The following is an 18,659-nucleotide window of genomic DNA, read 5'->3' on the forward strand; positions in this document are numbered from 1 at the left end:
ATTTCCATGATGGGAATGTTCCACGTCGGATCCAATATAACCCCCGAAAGAAGAAGAATAAAAGAGCTATCGAGAGTAGTATCCATCCCGTGATGAAGAAAGCCGTTACACTTTGCTCGACGAGGAAATGAGTAGTAGCTATTTGCTGCTCGGGCCGGAAGGAAATGGAAGTAGCTAAGGGGGGAAAAAAATAAACGGGCTCGGAAGTTGATTGATGCGGACGTGCAGCAGCGCTATGTGTGTGTGCTTATGTTCCAAACTATACCATCTAGTTAATCTCTCACATAGACAAATAAACGCATTTCAACCTGGTATAGCTAACCGCTGGGGAAATATGACTGACAAGTCATTTCGGAGAGAGTCTTGAGACAGTTGGACATTTAATGGACAAGTACACGTCTACAGTGGAAAACAAGTTAGCTTAGATTACTTGGAAATGTCAAATGATTGGCCCAGAGTTTTGGCTACTCTCTCTGCGGCTGTCTTTCGGGAGAATCAACAACCGAACCGAACGAATTCGGTCATCCACACAAAGTCCCGTGCGATGTGCAGGATTTCTCCTCACTACAGGAGCAGACCAGAAATCCCAAAAGGATTGGGTAGAAAAAGATGGACGACGACAGGGGCCGAGGTGCTGGACGTTTGGGGGGCGAATGACAGTCGAGAATATCAGTAAACAACTATACAAGACGTAAAAAGATAAGAGAAGAAGAAGAAGAAAAAAAGGAATGAAAGAAACAGAGTGATGTGATCATGACGGATGAAAGCCTGATCGCCACAACCCAACTATACGGTCGTCGCTATCCTCTGCTGGCCTGGCACTGAACCAAATCAAAAAGGGAAGAAGAAGAAAAAAAACCTTAGACCGAAAAAAATAAAAGTTGGCTGGATACTAGACGTTCGCGATGGGTAGAGCAATCCAACTGATTGGTGGGACTTCCATATCCAGGCCCAGCAGACAATGAAAGTGCCAACTGCCTTGTCGACCGGGGCCATCATATCATCCACGAATAACTGCCGAGCTAGCACACACACACACATTGGGTTCTATACAGCCTTCGGTGTATAGTTTCACATGAAAAGAAGGAAGAACACGTCGAGAAAAAAGTTCATGACGGCATACACACACAACTCGGTCATTGGATCGTGACGGACACGTCCGTCGTCTGCTGATCCAGTAGACGCTTCACCAACTTCTGTGTAGCTAATGCCACTAGTCAAGCTTATTCCGATAGCCTCCTGAACCGTGAAAGACACACACACCAAAAAAAGGGTTAATTTTAAAAAGGAACCTCAAATCAAAATTTTTTTGTTGAGTAAAACGTTCATTATTTTTTTCTTTTCAGTACACGATAAAAACATTCAACTGAACACTCCAGTTGTATTTTCAAATTTCTTGATTTTTTATTTTCCTCTTTTTTTATTTTCGTAGGTTTTGTTGGTTTGAAATCATTTCAAATATCATGGCTTTATTATCATCTTTTTTTCTTTTTCTTATTTGCTTGATTTTCATTCTTTGTTTCATTTGTTATTCTTTTCTTTCTTCTTCTTCTTCTTCTTCGGGAGGAGGAGGAGGCGGTGTGTATGTGATGACAAAAGTTATAATAACAACGTCAAGGGGGGAGGAGGATAGAAAAAAGTTATGCAAAACGAGGGGGAAAATTGAAAGATAAAAAAAAAAGTTTCATCATTCACTCACGGGAAATTCGTCATTTTCGAGGATCGAGTTGGGGTGGTTTTCTTGTGGGTTATCTCTTTGTTAAAAAATCAATCGACTTGTGTATATAAATTGTTTGCTTGTTTGTTTGTTATGTCGTTCTCTCTCGTTAATAAAAAAAAGACAGTTATTTGATTAGGAGAGAAGGGGAATCTTTAGAGCGTGAGAAAAAGAGAGACACTACAGGTAAATAAATTCACTGCGAAATAAAAAAGAATAATTAATCAAACTCGTCTCTCTCTCTCTCATCTATATCATCGTAATCATGTGGAAGCTAATGAATAATACACGAACACAACAAACAAACAGAGAAAATTGTCACGAGAGGCAAACTGGGGAGGGTTGGAGTGTGTGTGTTGGTGTGTGTGTGTGTAAAAAGTGAGTGGGAGGGGGGAGAATGAGAATTATAAGACGTCAGAAAAAAAAGTTTCGTTATTAATTGGATTATAATTCAACGAATCGGTAGAAACTGGCGAGAGAATCAACGCGACTAGGACACAACTGGAGAGAATAGAGAGAGAGATAAAGATTTAGTTTAGACAGTGGGGAAAATAGGGTAATATAGTGTGTGTATCGGGAGTGGGGGGAGGGAGAATAAGCTTAATTATAATTTCAAATAAGATAAGCGAAATACAAGATTGAAAGGAGGAAAAAAAACAACACATTTTTTTCCGTTATTTATCAAGTCGGGAGTCAAGAGGGAGAGGGGGGCAAGGAGCGGGGCTAATTGTGGGCGGGGCAGGAGGAAGTTAGGTCAAAAAATGTACAATCAAAACGCAATTGGGCTCTCAATTATTTTTTTTTCTTCCAAAAGAGTTTCAACAATTTTTTGTTGGTTTTTACCTTGTGATTGAAATATCCTTCAGGTTTCGAAAAAAAAAATTACATTTTTTTAAAGGGGATTTCTTAAAATTTTGTTTTTATGTTTTTTTTTTTTTTTTTTTTTGTTTTCTTTGCATCATCATCAATTATTTACTTCTTTTTTTCATAGAGTATAGTCAACGCTACCAAAAAGAGGTGACACATTTTTGGGGTGAGGGGCGTGAGTGAGTAGTGTGCGGACGTCCTGGGGGGGAGAGAGGGGGGGGGGGGCAACAACAACAAAAAGTGTGTACGTGAAAAAAGCAGCAGCAGCAAATTAAAAATACAAACAAAACTATCAATATCCAACCAGAGAGAGAGGAATTCAAAAAAAAGGAGGAGACGGGGCTTAGGGTGGAAGAGAGTGAGAGAGAATTTAGTTTATCTAAAATCGTCGCCAAAAATGTTTCACACGCCCCCCAAAATATCCAGTGTGGAAATTTTAGAATAATGATAAAACTTCAGAGTTTTTGAGAGTTTTCTTTTTAATGGAGAATCTAAGTTAGTTAAACCGATGACACAATTGTGAATGCGACCATAAGGCACCTTTTTTTTTTAAATTGAAATTTCCCTCTCTGACGCAAGGCTGAAAAATCCAACCCAAATAGAAAAGCCAAAAAAAAATGTACTCGATGCCTCTCTCCTCCCAATTTCCAAACCCCCCTCCACAATTAGTGTAAATCATCAATCGAAAAAAATATCATCAAAACGAACAAACCCAAAATTGAGAATAAAGAGGAAAAATAGATAATTCAACAAAGAAAAAAAAAAAAGAAAAAGAGGAAAACGACAGATTTAATTTAAGCCAGTAAAGTCGAATAAATACGTCATCAACTTCTCGGCCTCTGCTGCCCCACCCTTTTCACAGCCTTCCGACCTCTAAAAAAACAATTTCTAAATCACGAAACATTCTTTTCTTTTCAAAGATTTTCTTGTGTTGTTGGCTTTCGTATATGATGTACAAGTAGGGGGAGTGGGGAGGGTATAAGAGAGTTAGTTGAGTGAGAGAAAGATTTTTGTTTTACGTCACAATCGGATCGGATTGGATCGCCGAGCCGGAAATAAACTTTCCCCCTTCAAAATTCCCCCCCCCCCCATTCCAAAAAATGACGACAAACAAATTCCCAAAACATGTCACAACATGACAATATTATTATGTAGTATAATATACCGATAGTGTCGCAGGTTGAAAATTTAAAGTTACAACTTTCTTACATTTTTTCCGACATCGAAAACGATGGCGGGGGCAGATCCATTTCCAATTGAAAGAGAGAGAGAAAAAAAGGAGGGAAATTTGAAAATGACAGTCTTGAAAAGAATTCGAATTCGGAACACAATAATTTTCTTTTGAATCCATTCAATTGCGAATGTATTTTTATTGATCGATTTGTTTTTTGTTTTCTCCAAAAAGTGTTTTGAGTTTAAAAAGATACTGGTAACGCGTACTTAATCATTCCCTTCTCCCTTTCTCTCTAACTTTTACAGTATTTTTGTTTTTAAATTTTTTGCAAAATTCAAGATTTGCTTTGATCACGGCCGTAAATGTTTAACACGCAAGAGAACTGTTATCTTGTTCATCTCCAATTCAAAAAGTGTGGGGTAGGGGGGAAGCAAAAGAAAAATGAATCCGGTAGTATACTATCAATTATTATTATTTACTAAATTTAATATTTTTTAAATTACGATTTCAGTTATTTTGGGAATTTTGAATGAAGGCGGACCCGACAACAATCATCTTTGACCTCCGAAAAAAAATGTGATCTCCCGTCCCAACTGAACCCAAATAGAAACATGTTACTGTTGAATTTTTTTTTCTTGCACATCGAGGAGTAGGTAACGCAGTCGGGAAGAAAATTTTAATCAAAGGATTCAAACAAATATCACCTCTTAGGATAATGGTTTTTGAGAGGGGGGAAAAAAGGAAGAGGTTAGATTTGATGAGCGCTCGGCGAGTCGTTTTGGTGTGTGAGCGTCCGATTTTTGGACGATATCCAAAATCGTTGGTAATAATAATAACATTGTTCTTTTTGTTTTCGTTTGGTTGTTGTTTTTAAATGTACGTGTGAATTGGCTCTCTTTCTCTCTTTCTCTCTCTCTCTCTCTCTCACCCTCAACTTTCTTTTTTTATAGCTTCGTTCGCTTTTTTTCTTTTCTTATTTTTTTGTTTTTTTGTTTTTGTTTTTTACTTGGAGAGTTTGCTGATGACGCGGATGAGTGCTCCATTCTCGTCGCGCATCTTGCCAATGTCCGAACGGAGCAGCTCCACCATCTTTTGGGATTCCTGCGGGAGAGAAAAGAAAAAATTTAATAAATAAGAATACGTTAAAAATGTAAATAATGGCAAAACAAAAAAGACTGGCTAGAAAACCAAAAAAAAAGATGGATATCGACAACGAATGGAAATATATACGACGACGTTAAACTAAACTAAAAAAAAGGGCGATAAACATGACACAAAAAACAAATAACGTGCTTTTTTTTGCTGACATCTGTCTCTCATCAGCTGTTGAAATCGAGTTCCCATGCGAATAAAATAATGGTTAAACGAAAAACAAAAAAACCCCTCCAGGAATTGGGTGGTGGAGGAGGAATACGGTGTTGCATAAGCGCGATGATTTATGTTGATGGCTGTTTTATGATTATGATGACGAATCCACACACACACAGACAGCACACGGACATGGCCATACAGGGAGGGCGAAACACGAGCGGATGAATGGATGGATGGAGATGGATTAATATTTTTTTAGAAACTAAATCTAAAGAATGCCGTTTTCAACTCTAAACGGCGAAAAAAAGTTAGTGCAACTTTCAGCCAAGGTGGAAGAGGAGGAGGAGGAGTTCTCGCAACTGGCCAAAACGTATCGCCCAGATGATTACGTGCACAAGTTTGGATTAAAGAAACACAATGAAGGAGGAGACGCCGAGGCCTCTAGCCAAGAAAAAAACTTTGGACCGAGGCTTCTTCTTTTTTATTTTCGCTACACACACACACACACACACACAATCTGTCCGTATGTGTTTGAGGTGTGTAATTAAAAATAAGGAAAGTTAAACCATACGGGAGGGATTGAGGGAGAGAGCTGGAGGAGGGAGGAGGAGCTCATGATATTTGCGTTCCCATTCTCTTTTGATTTTTCGGGTAGGGGTTGGGGGTATTGTTTCGTGCGTGAATGGTGAGGAGGAGAGCGTTCCGTGTACCTATTTGCCGCCGATGTACGACGAAGAAGACGAATTGGCAGAATTGGCGGAGGGCGAGTAATAAGGGGAGGAGGAGTTAGAGGAGGAAGAAGAAGAAGTGGATGCCAGAGCGGCGTTGGCCGTCAATTTGGAAACGACCCGCGTCAGGGCCCGATTCTCCGCCTTCAGCTTCTCATTTTCGGCCTTCAATTTTTGCAATTGCTAAAAAAAAAAGAAGAAAAAAAAAATCCCCCAAAAAGAAACAACAAAAGAACGTGAAATGTGTGGTGACAGCAACCGTTTCCCGTTCCTTCACAGGGAGGGGGGGGGGGACATGTCGTGGAGGAAATGTAGAGAAATCAGCGAGAGTGAAAAAAAAGAGATGGGATTGTGTTACAATCCAAACGCGGTGCCAAGAAAATTACAATAAGTAAAAAAGAAGAAGAAGAAGACCGGCTTCGCGTTACACGTAAACACACTGGCACACAAGAAGAAGAAGAAGAAGACACGGAACACGCAGGCACACGAACTCTTTTGTGTCTCAAAAAGAAATAAGAAATTCTCGCCTACATGTGCTAGATTTGTATCAAAGTATGGTGGGGGGTGAAATCTGAATAAAAAGCTTTGCATATTTCGTTGGAGGCGGAAAATAAAAAAGAATCGAGAAATGATGTGAATAACAAAAAATAAACAAGTCAAAAGATTCCCCCCTTTTGAAAAAATATCCAAATCCAACAAAATCCTTTTCTTATCCATCTCACAAAAAGGAAACAAATATCTGGAATAGAAAAAAAATGTAGAAATCAATAGTTACTCACTTTGAGCTCTTCTTCCATCTCGGAGAGCTTCCGCTCGAGGGCTCGGCGTTCGCGTTTCTCCGCCTCCGTCATGGCGTTGCGTGCATTACTCTGCTCACACACACACACGGGGCGACAAAAACATATTTTTATTTTTACTTAAAAGTTATTTTTTTTTCCTATGATGTTGCATGATTTATTCAACGCATTGCGTGTGTGTGTTCGTACGGTCGTAAAGCCGGGACTTACCACTTGAAAGGCGTTGTCCAGCTGATCCTTGCATTTGGCCAACTCTTCGTGCGTGGACCGCAATCGATCGCGCAGCCGTTCGTTCTCCACTTGGCTCTCCTCCCATAACTGGAATTGACGTCACAATAAATAAATAAATAAATACGTTGGTAAATAGCATTTGATTCGATCAAGTTAGTTTTGTTTTTCTTTCTCTTTGAGGTTGATGATTTTTTCTCTCTCTCTCTCTCGTCTTGTTTACTTTTTTGTAATCAATGTCGCCGTTGGGAGTCATGGCGCCGGAAGCGACGGCGGCCGCTGCCGCTGCCATGGTGGGCTGTTGTTGCTGGGTCGTGATGGGCGTCGACGGTTGAGTGTTGGCGGCCGGCGCTTCGTCGCGCACATCGCTGATGGACGAGCCGAGTGAAGACGGTCGGGAGACTTGACGTGAACTGCTCCCTCGATCCGACAACGACTGCCAATACAACAAATAACAAAAACGTTAAAAAAGGAAAATAAATCAATCGATTGTTGGTCATCTTCTCCTTTCTGCTTTCGCGAAAAAAGAAAAGTGCCATCTTTGTCCGAAAAACAAGAAAGACGGTGACATCTGTGATAACCGAGAAAGAGATATTAAGAGGAAAAAGATGATGACGTGGAACCCCGAAAAAAGTATTTAAAAAAAAAAAAGAGAGAGAAAAGGAGGCCACGTGAAATTGAAACCAACAGCCGCCAAAAGTGAACAGGCGGCCAAAGAATTGCGACCCCCAAGTCCACCAGGGTTTATTTCGGGACATCCCCCCCTCACTTCTGAGACTCTCGCAAACCCCCACCACACAAACAGCCACCGAGAAAAAATAGTGGGGAAATATGTTTCCTAGATCAAGATGGTGTGTGTATCACTACCACCGCAAGGCAGCCAACTTACATTTCCCATCTTCACATTCTGGACTCGAACCAGAAAATAGAAAAACCCCTACACACGACACATTTAATAAATGTCTCTAAATCTCAAAAACTACTGTGACACATCGTGGGGGAGGTCGTCGTCGTCGTCGAATTTTCCTTTTTTTTTCCTTTCATGTACGCCCCCCCGCGCACTGGGCAACGAAAGACATTTCCATTCCATTCCGCCTCCTCCGCCACGGCATCCGCATGCGCTGGCACGCAACACTTACGCTCCACGATCCGTATCCCACGTCAGATCCGCGATTGAAGGATCGCGAACGTGTCGGGAAATGACCGCCGCCTCCACCGCTGCTGCCACCGCCGCTGTTGCTGCTGCTGCTGCTTCCGCCCGGATAGAAAGAGGACGACAGCCGTGGGCTGGAAGAGGCTGATGAGGCCGGCGAGTAAGCCGATTTCGACGACGGGACGTAACGTGACGAGGACGTGGTCGTCGACAAGGCCAGAGCGCTCAACGTCGACGACGACAGCGGCGTCGAATAGGACGGGCTCGAGGAGCCGTACGGAACGCTACTACTCGAGCGAATTCCGGAATAGCGACTAGAAGAGTAAGATGAGCCGGAACCAAGACCACTCAGACTGCTGGGTATCCGGCCGCCTTTGTAACTTGAATAACTATTCGAATACATTTCGTTGGAGAAACTTTTTTATCTTCTTTTTTTCTCCTTTACGGACCCGAACCCCCACACTCGGCGGACAAAGTTAACTTTTCTCTTTGATGTAGATATTTCGGATTCCTAACGAATCTGTCGTCTTTCTTCTTCTTCTTCTTCTTCTTCTTGACTTCTTCTTTTCTTCCAGACCAAAGGAAAGAAAAAATAAAATTGAAACCAAAAATGAAACTAAATTGAAAAAGTAAAGAGATGGGAAGGAAAATGCAGAGAGAGAGAGGAACAAATGGAAGCCGACCGGGTCAAGGATCTTTTTTCCCTCGTGTCGCGCGCTTAAATTCGTCACCCCAAAAAATAAAAAAAATAAAAAAATGCTTTCTTCTTTCTATTTGATTTGAAAAACTAATCATTCTTTTTTTGTTTTCTTTTCTTTTCTGTTTGCGTTCGTTATTTTTCAAGGGGGACGAGAACACAATCGACGAATGAATGTCGGATGAATCGAGACGATAACTTGAGTTAAAAAGGAGAGAGAGAGAGAGAGAGAGAGAGAGAAAAGATGAGTCAATAGAGAGATGAGTCATCGTCATCCATCAAACGGGACCGATGCATCGGATGCAGCAAGCGACGAAATTGAAAACAAATTCGCTGAAGCGGCGCTTGTACATTTGCCATTTGGTCTCGTCTTCGGGAATCTCTTTGCGCCAGCACTCGCTGTGGAACGAGTAGGGACGGAACGAGTTGGGCGGGTAAAAGTCCACCACTTTTTCCCCGGATGAATCGCCACCGCCGCCGCCGCCGCCGCTGCCCGTCGAGGAACTACCAGTGGCGGCAGCGGCGGCAGAGGCGGCGGCAGACGAGCCGGATGGATCGATATCGATCGTCATGTAAGACGAAGGTGGCGGCGGAGGAGGTGGATGAGGAGCCGGCAAGAGGAGCGGCGTAGATAGCGGGGCCGAGGCCGCCGCAGCCGCCGATGAGGACGACGAAGAAGACGACGTGTTGTGTTTGGACGTGACTGCCGCCGCCGCCGAAGCCTGATCAGTCGAATCCGTGGGCCGTCCCAATCCATTGGGCTGTTGTTGTTGCGGCTGGGACGACGAGGCTGCCGCCCGGCTGTGCAGTTCGCTGTTGAGGGCATTGCGGGCGGTAATCGACTCGTTGGGAGCCAGTAATGAATGCGGTGAATCAGTCGTATCGATCGTCGAAGGATTCGACTGGATCGATTCCAGCGATTGACACCCGACACTACTGGCCTTGTTGTGTGACAGACTGGAATCGGGGAACGGCTTGAGAGGAAGCACTCGACTCGGCTTGGAGCTGGCCGCTCCTGACGACGTGTCCACCGAAGAGGAAGTTGACGATTGCGCCAAAGGATCGGCCGTGAGCCGGCCCGTCGTCATCGTCATGCTGTTCGATTCCAATTTGACCAAATCACTCGTCACTCGCGGTTCCACTCGCTGCATGGCCGAGTGAACAGACGGAGGAGCACTGATCCCACCGGAAGAAGCTGACGACGACGAGGAGGAAGACGAATGATGGGCGCCACCGCCGCCGCCACTCTGGTGGTCAAGTTTTGACATCATCATCTTGTTCAAGTCGTTGGCCATGGGCATGACGGGCTTGACGGGCTCCGTTTTGGAAATGGATCTCGACGAGGACAGGGGGTCCATGCTGAGATTCAAGGTGAGACTGGAAGAGACGGGCGGGACACTGGGCAATCGGGGTGGTTCGACCTTGGTGGGTTTCATCGGCTCCGGGTAAAACTGCTGGACCGATTGGAATGACATGGATGACAAGGGAGGCGGAGGAGCCGGCTTGATGATCACTGGCTGATGGTGCGGCGGCTGCTGCTGCGGCTGATGGTCCGAAGGGTCTGGATCGATATTGCCGGAATCAAATGACAAATCAAGATCCATGGCCGATTGGAACAATTGCGGCGGCTCAATCAGTGGATTCCAGACCGACAGCTGCGGTTCGTATGCGGACTGATGTTTGGATCCTCCGGCGAGGATCGCGGAACCACTGCTACTGCTGCTACTACCACCGCCTGCTCCTCCTCCTGTCTGTTGAGTGAGCAGAGGACAGGGACAATCCAGAGTGAGGTCGGCCAAAACAGATCCTTGGCTATCGGCCAACGAGAACTGATGCGGCAGGGGACGGGGGCTGTTTGGCACGGGAGGGGCGGGCGGTTTGGAGCGCGGAGATCGTGGCGACTGGCGCGTCGCCGGATTCGAGTTGGTGGCTGTCGACGATGGCGGATTGGCCGTGCCAGTGGTGGCCATGGTGGCGGCCATGGCGGCAGCAGCAGCTGCCGGGATCTGGAACTCTGTCAGCATCTCGGTGGATTTGGGCCTTTGCGACGAATACGAGAGGCGGTTCTGCTCGACCATGGCCGATCCATTTTCGCTTTTGTGATGATCCCGGCTGCTGGCCCTTCCCAGCGTACCGTAGCCCTCGGGCTTGGGCGGAATCACCGGCTTCACTGCGTGATTGCGCATTCCACCCCCGCCACCGCCACCGCCGTCCACTTCGCTGGACGACACCAAAGGAGCCGAAAGTTGTTCCATGATGCAAAAAACGTCACAACAAAGAGAACAACGAGATGATGACGACGGCAACAACAACAACGAGGAGAAGACGGGCGATCAGGGAGGAAAAGACGAGTCACTCGTCGAGGCGGCAAGACGGGCAGAGGTCGTGGCCGCGACTGGCACTCTAGCGAACGTAAGCAACTCACGGAGCGAAGGCAAAAGAGGACGCGGATCGATCCATCCCTACCAGCAATACACCACCATAACAGCTGACTCTCCCTTTCCCAACCCATCGACCCTCTTTCTCTCCCCTCTTCTCTTCTCCAGAACTTTTCCCTTCCCGCAGAGAGAACACGCGCACACACACGCACGCACACGATCAAACGGGGGAAACGCGAGACTTCCTTCCCAGTCACGTGACTCACTCGCACTAGACAGGCGCAGAACACGACGAGAGCAAATCATCCCAAAAAAGAAAGAAAGAAAAGAACCGACGTAATAAAAATTTTCTCTTTTCAAAAAATAATGCAGAGCGCGCGCAACGACCGATCCTTGACTCGGGATCGACTTGACCAGATGTCGATATTTTTTCAGGAAAAGTAAAAAAAAAAAAACAGGGTGGAGGGGGCTACCTTTCGTGTTGTTTGTGTTTTCTTCGTTTTTTGAAAAATTTTTGTTTTGTTATCCGGCCGCTTCAAACAGAGAAATTTCTCAACACAAATATTTTCGCTTCAATTTCTCCGAAGAAAGAAATGTTAATATTTTTAATGAGACGACGACTTCCCCCCTCTCCTCTCAAGAAAAGAAGAAAAAAACCACACACTAATAAATCAAAAATAATAGAAAGGATTTTTGCGCCGGCCGGATATGTCAGTTGTCAAAAAAGTGTAAAAGGGAATGAGGAAGAGCGAGAGTGAATAAGAATGGTGGGGATGATGGAGTAAACTGGTGTAGAGTCCGGACGATGTCGAGTTCCAGGAGCGACTGAGACCCGAGACTTTGGTCGGTGAGTTTCGAACGGTGAACGAGAGACGTACGTATCGCCGGTAGAAACGAAAAAACAAAACCGAAAATGAAAAAAAGGTGCTAGGCGGACGAGGGTTGGAAAAAGGAGATGTAGCCGGCAACACAAACAGGCTCCAGATGTGTGTCAGCCAAAGGTATGGCGTCATCTGCTCTCCCATGTCTTCCTCCTCAGCCAGAAAACAAACCAATCCCCCCCACCCATCCCCCCAACTCAACTCAACGTCCGTCCCCTCCCTTTAAATTAAAAAAACGAAAAAGAAGAAGACGAAAGAAGAAGCTGGCCACAACGCCATGCCAACGCCCGGTCTATTTTTAAAAAGACCGGTGCCAAAAAAACAAGAAAAAAGTTGGTGGGGAAAAAGAAGAAGAAAATGAAAATTTCTTCTCCCCCCTCACCCACCCACACACTCTCCAACCCGAACTGGAACTCCAAACAACACACACGGGACAACATTTCTGTATATATACACACGCACGGCTCCTTCTTACTCCCGTGTGTGTCGGGTGTGCGCACACCTACAATAATTCTTTTTCTCGATTTAGAAAACGACGATAGTGACGACAACATCCAATATGACGATGAGATCTCACCTCTGAATCATCCGAATGAGGTTCGCTGTCGCCCGTCTGTGATGAGGAGGTGTTGTCTTTGCCGGAAGGGTCGAAATCCTATTGCGTCCAGGTTGAAAACAACAACAACAACAAAAAACCAGAATGAGAAAACAAAAAAAAAACAATCAGGGCGTGTCGTAATGTGGATGGAAAATGTGAAAAAAAAAGTAATAAATAATAAACACAACGAAAAATGGCAAGGTCAATTGAAATGAAGAAAAAAGAAACCAAAAAATTGAATTCCGAGATTCGATATCAGATTAGGAAAAAAAGACGATGAAATGAGAAACCAACAGAAGAACCCACAGTGTGTTGTTTCAAAGTAGGAAGGAAAGTCGGGGTAATAGTAGGAGAGAACAAGACAAAATTGGAATCCGCCCGTTGTTAGTTGGGACGCGCCTTTTGGCCCAAGCGCACAGAGACATACACACGCAACAAACTGGAGCGAACTATAAGAACTAGCTCTTCTCCATATCGAGATACAAAGCACACGAAAGTATAGAAAGAGAAGAAACAAATTCCACACCCAAAAAGAGAAGAAAACAACAAGGAAACCAAAGGGGGTAGAAAAAAACCCAAAAAGAATGTGTTTTGACGTAGAAGTTGTTGATTAGAAGATTGACGGAGAAGAACAACGACAAGGTAAAAAGGTGAGGAGCCGGTGTGAATGCCGTTGGTGGTAGTAGTAGTAGTGGTAGTAGTAGTAGAGAAGAATGAAATGTGTGTGGTTGCGAATATACCTCCATGTCGATCTGAACGACACCCGTCGATCGCCGTTTGGGCCGGCGCCTCCGCTGGATCGTTGCTGGGGTAGCAGCTGCCGCATTCTCCTTTGTCGTCTCCTTCATTTCTGTGTGTGTTTGTTGACACAAGAAATAGAAACGGGAAATGTGTCAGGCAAACAGGACAGACAAAGTAAAAAAAAAAAAAAAAACAGGAAAAAAGATGAATTGCTTCATTCTTTTTGTTGTTGTTGTTGTTACCTTCTTCCTGGGCTTTGGAGCGACGCAGCGGGATCGTGATGACAGTGTCGGCCGTTATTGATGTGATGGTCGATGAGGCATTCACACCGCCTCCTCCGTTGTTCTTACTCCGTGAATCTTCCAATGAGAACTAGACGACAATTGTTCAAGGATTAAAACTTTGTGACACAACAAAATTCGACTGGGGTAAAAAACAAAAAAGTGTCCATGCGGTGGAGATTGGATTGTAAAAGGGGATAATCGACGGCCAAAATCAACAGAAGACAATTCCCGACCTCCCCTAGCTCACGCCTTATAATGTAGCCAACCTTGTTCTTATTGTTATCGTTGATGCACAATCTCCAGGATGGCCGCCGTTCCAGTTCGGATTTCGAATCGGTAGATTCGGTAGCATCGGGGGTGACCGACGCAGGTATTGATGTCTGCCCCACAAACAAAGCAAAGTCTGATTAGTTTCCCCCCAGACTTTGATTCATTTCAGTTCACACACTCCTGGGATTCAACTCCTGCAATGTTTGGTGTTAAGAAAGAGGATGAGGGACAACTTACGGTTTCGGCCTGTTTCTTCTTGGCTAGCTGTTCGGCCGTTTTGACCTCTTCCAGCGTGACGCCCTGCGTGGAACGCCTGGTTTCACGGACCCGCTTGGCGTGTGCCTTTCGCTGCGTCTCTGACTCTTCGTCGCGTACTGGAGGAACAAATGACCTAATCATCACAGAAAACAATTTCTTAATCAAAGCTGTCAGACATGAGCATTTTCCCCACCCAAAAAACAAACATCCAAAAATCGACACAACACAAAAAGGGCCAATCAAGCCGAGCCCTTCGCGTTTCCATCACAGCACAAACACAACACACGCGCGGATTAATACACGAAAATGTTCAGTCGCTGTGTCCATTCCGTTAAAGAGGACAACAAGGGGGGATTAAGGACTTAATTCAACGTTGTGTTTTTGTTCGCAGGCAGACAGAGGATTATTGTCGTCAGGATCCAACGACATATCTAAAGAGCTAAAAGGAGCTTTTCGGTTCCAGCCAAAACATTATTTAAGGCTATGCAGTATGTCGGTTGAATTGTGTTAAACAAAACAATCATCTTCAATCGTTTTGGGGGCACAAGTCAAAGAACAAAGAAGAAGAGAAGAAGAAGAAAAAAAGAGATCCAAGAACACAAACTTGAAGAAATTCTTGATAATTGTTCCGGGACTTAGTTTGACGTTGGTGAGCGATGAGGTCGCTGTAGTGGTCACAACCGTGTTGGCCGACGGGCTAACAGTATTTGAGAGAAATCATCGAGAGAAATTACAAATAAGAAGACCATAACAAGATCCCAAAAGAAAAGAAAGAAAACAAAATAAATAAATAATAAAAAAATAAAATAAGGAAGAAATGAAATTGGGCAGGGCACAATAATTGACTCCTTATTTTGAGGTGAACGTTGGAATGGACTTGATGTAATCGTTTGAACTAAAGGATAATAATAATTTTCCAAATTGCCATTGTACCTGCGTATGGGCTGATTGGCCGAACTCGGCACGTTGGGCTGCGATAGGACCAAAGTGGCCGTTGTCGTCTGCTCGACGGGGCATTCTGTTCCCAACCGACTACAAAATGGCACGAAAACGACAACAAATTTCAAAAAATTAGTATACTCAATCGAAATAACGAACTGAAGAAGAGAAGAAAAGAAATAAACAAACATCATTCTATCTCAAACTACCGTGCGGATCAAGAGAGTGAAAAGAGTTAGAAAAAAAGGAGTGTTTGGCAAGGGTGCTGGGCCGTCCAGCGTGATACCTTTTCACCCGTAGAACGACTGGTTCAAGGTCGTCGTCAGGTTGTAGGGTTTGTTCGACTCGGCTTCGGTTATTGGTTGAATGAATAGTGTTAGTACTAGTGGGGCCTCCACCATTGACATCCTCCCCAACGCTGTTGCTGCCGCCGCTCACGATCGGAGTGAGCGACGAGGCTGCCAGCAATGGCAAGGAATTGGCCTTGATCCGTCGCCGCAGTTCCAGCAGCCGCGAATAAAATCTACGGCGCGAGCACGGACACATACACACAAACACATACACGACCATGCGCGTTCAATGTGTGATGGAAAAACCCGTTTTTGTTAATCAAATGGTTTCGTTTGTTTTAATGAGTTAAGTGCTGGAATATTATCGGTGCAAGGGTTAAAATAAAGTCATTGTTTGCACAGACAAACACCCACAATCCTTACCGTTCGTCGGACTCGAAACTATGGGCTCTCCGTAGTGTGACTTCCGTATCGGTAGACAAGGCGGAGGTGGACGAGGAGATGGATGAGGCGGTTGAGGCGAGGTTGGACGAAGTGGTAGAAGAAGATTGAGGGGTGGCGGAGGAAGAAGACGTGACGGCCGCTACAGGGGTTAAAGGCTGAGAGATGGACCGGTTCAATCCTTCTCGCTCCGATTTGACCGGAGTGTGGTTCAATGTTCCACTGCCGTTGGCAGCATTGGCTGATGGAAAATATTAGAAATTAAAACACGAAACATTTCCAAGTTGCATGAGCGTTTGCCTACCAGCTTGCCTCGACCGGAAAGAACCAGGTCTTCTCCAAGAAGGAACATCCTCCTCGGTTTCAATCATTTGACCCGATTGCTGTGATGGAGACGAAGGCAGGTTGTCCACATCAGTGGCCGGTGGAGGTGGTGGACGTGAAGGGGGTCCGCTTGACGAAGTCTTTTTTTAAAATAAAAACCAGAAAATTAATATCAGAATCCGAGCTGAAATTAGACAAGGAAACGATTACCACTCTAGGAGAATTATCTTTCGTTGAAGTCGGGACGGATGTGGTGGTTGTGGCAGGGGTTGTGGCAGGTTTGGCTCGTTCATCAAAGGACTCCTGGACGGCAAGAGGGGCCACGGGCGAGGATAGTTCGCCACTGCTGTTCTCTTTTTCCTCGTCGACCATGATGACGGCACCGGGAACCTTATCCGTGATTTTGGACGAAGCCTGGATGGCAGCTTTCTCCGTTTGCGGGGTACGGGTGACCGACGATCTAACAATAGTCCCAAGCAAACAAACGCAGGAAATATAAACAAACAGTCCAGGGCGAGAGACAATTGCAAGAATGTCGTTAAAAAATCTCACCGTCTCTTGGGTGGTGACTGGTTCCTTGCGTTGCCTCGATTATTGTACACTTCTGGCCGCTCTCGTAAAATGATGGCCTGACGCTTCTTGCATTCTTCCAGTAACCGGATGATGTCAGGATCGGCCACATCAAAGCAAGTCTGACCCTAAACGAATGGACATACACAATAAATGAAGAGAATTCGGGTTTTAGATGCCACACTGTTGGCGTGCTGGATCGTACCACGTAATTGCGGACCTCCATGTCCGCCATGTTTTCGCACAAGAGTTGACATGCTTCACGCTGTCCCCAATGGGCAGCCGCATGTAATGGTGTCCAGCCGTCAATGTCTTGAATGTTCAGCTCGCCTCCGCCCTGAACGAGCATGCTCATCACGCGGATGTAACCTTTGGCTGAAGCGACATGGAGCGGAGTAGCGCCGGTTCTAGGGTGCGGCTGGAGCAGTCGAGCTGATGCCGGGTCTCCTTCCAGCCACCGACTAGTGTCAGCAAGCATTTGTCGTTCCTCTTGGCTCCTAGCAGCATCGCAGTCAATGCCTGTTGATCATAAATCCATAGTAGTGTCGTGTGAAAAGTGAGCTCAAGTGTTATTGTTTTTGTTATTACCTCGCAACTGTGTTTCTCGTTCAAGCAACTCTTCCATGGCTTCTGTTTCAGCAATATCAATAGGGAGTTCACCGTCATTGTTTACAGCAGCAACATCTGACTTGTTCTCAATCAGGTACCTAATTCATAATTCCAAACAGCTGTTGTTTAGCATTGTGCGAGCATCAAAACTAGTCATGTTAAGTACCTGGCAATTGATAAAAATCCACAAGAGGCTGTGGCGTGCAGAGGAGTCCAGCCTTCATGATCTCCACGATTGATGTCAGCTCCATGCTCCACCAAAAACTCCACCATATCCAAATTGTCATCGATGCAGGCCTGTATGAAGAAAACAACCCTCAAAGTCAGACGACTGGCGTAAATGGTTTGTTGACAGGGCCAAAACAAAACTGACCTGATGCAGCGCAGTTAAACCATCAACATTGGGGGTGTCTATGTCAGCTCCTTGCCGTATGAGTTTGAGTACTTCTTCTTTGTCACCGGCAGCACAAGCGGAGAGAAATACACATCCATCTGAGAATTGGATTCTCCTTGAAACCACACGAGCTGAGGCAGGTTCCTTGTTTGTCTCTGATTCCTCCCACCTTCTCAGTTGTTCAGCCCTCTTAAACAGGGCTGAATTTGTTCTTGACTCCATGTTTTTGGCGGCGTTTCAACGCAACCGTAAGCCACTGTAGAATGCAACCCGGGCACTTTCCGATCCCTTGAAGGGAATGTGACTCTCCTCAGAGATCGGAGGAGAGCGAAAGAAGGCACAGGACAACACAAGGGAGTGGAAGACGGGAGGTGCCAATTGCTATTGTATAAACACGTCGGGGAAGGCACACACTGTATCTAAATCCTTTCCCGGCCGGCGATATCTGACTATCCTTTACGCGGCTTCTTCTATTGATAGAAGACCGCAGTCTGGATATTTCGCCCCCACCAAATTGGCACGAGTTTCGTCTAGTTACAACACACAGACACACATGAATGGATGGAGATGGGGAAGAGACTCGATTCTGCCTCAAGCAGACGTCGCCATCTTGGCCTCTTTTTTTCAGTTTTTTTTTTTTTGTTTTTATTTTTAGACTTTTCCCCCATGGAACTAAGAATCAACGGTACACTCGCCACAGATTTTACCATCATGCTATTCTGGAAATTCTCCCAGGTGGCGCTGACTATTCACAAGAGGGTGAAGACTAAAGAGCTCTCGTGTTATATGTTAAGATGTTACGAATATTTTATCTAGCACAATGAGATCTTTTCGTCGGATCCCGAAATTCGACGAATTGTTCCCATAAAACAAAAACATTTATGAATGACACATACAATTTTTTAATTCACTCCATCGAAATGTTTATAAAAGGGCCCAACTATGGACAACTAGCGCCTCCCATGCGGCAGTTCTATCGATTCAGGAAATTTTTTCGATAATCTCGCCAC

The 18,659-nt window shown here is 45.0% G+C and overlaps 1 protein-coding gene across 19 annotated transcripts; it reads right to left on the bottom strand.

Annotated features, from left to right (window-relative positions):
- Positions 1 to 1,950: 1,950 nt before the first annotated feature.
- LOC124198697 (protein phosphatase 1 regulatory subunit 12A-like) lies at positions 1,951 to 18,294 on the bottom strand. Of its 19 annotated transcripts, none has more exons than XM_046594685.1 (20): positions 17,629 to 18,293; positions 17,422 to 17,552; positions 17,235 to 17,353; positions 16,852 to 17,165; positions 16,629 to 16,774; positions 16,287 to 16,536; positions 16,057 to 16,216; positions 15,735 to 15,993; positions 15,308 to 15,544; positions 15,016 to 15,114; positions 14,687 to 14,779; positions 14,062 to 14,215; positions 13,821 to 13,934; positions 13,513 to 13,642; positions 13,270 to 13,379; positions 12,509 to 12,586; positions 7,046 to 7,258; positions 6,805 to 6,912; positions 6,577 to 6,666; positions 1,951 to 4,859 (listed from the first exon to the last, which is right to left on the bottom strand). In XM_046594685.1, exons 1-20 carry the CDS (start codon positions 17,869 to 17,871, stop codon positions 4,761 to 4,763), a joined length of 3,147 nt encoding a protein of 1,048 aa, XP_046450641.1. In that variant the 5' UTR covers positions 17,872 to 18,293; the 3' UTR covers positions 1,951 to 4,760. The 19 variants fall into 19 exon arrangements, with proteins under 19 accessions (XP_046450641.1, XP_046450643.1, XP_046450645.1 ...); XM_046594683.1 differs by lacking the exon at positions 1,951 to 4,859 and adding an exon at positions 5,780 to 5,980 and having other exon boundaries at positions 17,629 to 18,294; XM_046594687.1 differs by lacking the exon at positions 14,687 to 14,779 and having other exon boundaries at positions 17,629 to 18,292.
- Positions 18,295 to 18,659: the final 365 nt, after the last annotated feature.

Source organism: Daphnia pulex, chromosome 7, assembly GCF_021134715.1.
Source record: "Daphnia pulex isolate KAP4 chromosome 7, ASM2113471v1".
Taxonomy (NCBI): Eukaryota; Metazoa; Arthropoda; class Branchiopoda; order Diplostraca; family Daphniidae; genus Daphnia; species Daphnia pulex.

What these genes read in the sequence shown, in the direction of transcription:
- LOC124198697 (XM_046594683.1), bottom strand. Translation starts at nt 17,871, where the DNA reads ATGGAGTCAAGAACAAATTCAGCCCTGTTTAAGAGGGCTGAACAACTG. An exon ending in AGTTTCGAGTCCGACGAACG is followed by an intron (nt 15,545 to 15,734) that starts GTAAGGATTGTG and finishes CTCGCGCCGTAG; the next exon opens with ATTTTATTCGCGGCTGCTGG. An exon ending in ATTATCAAGAATTTCTTCAA is followed by an intron (nt 14,216 to 14,686) that starts GTTTGTGTTCTT and finishes TGTGATGATTAG; the next exon opens with GTCATTTGTTCCTCCAGTAC.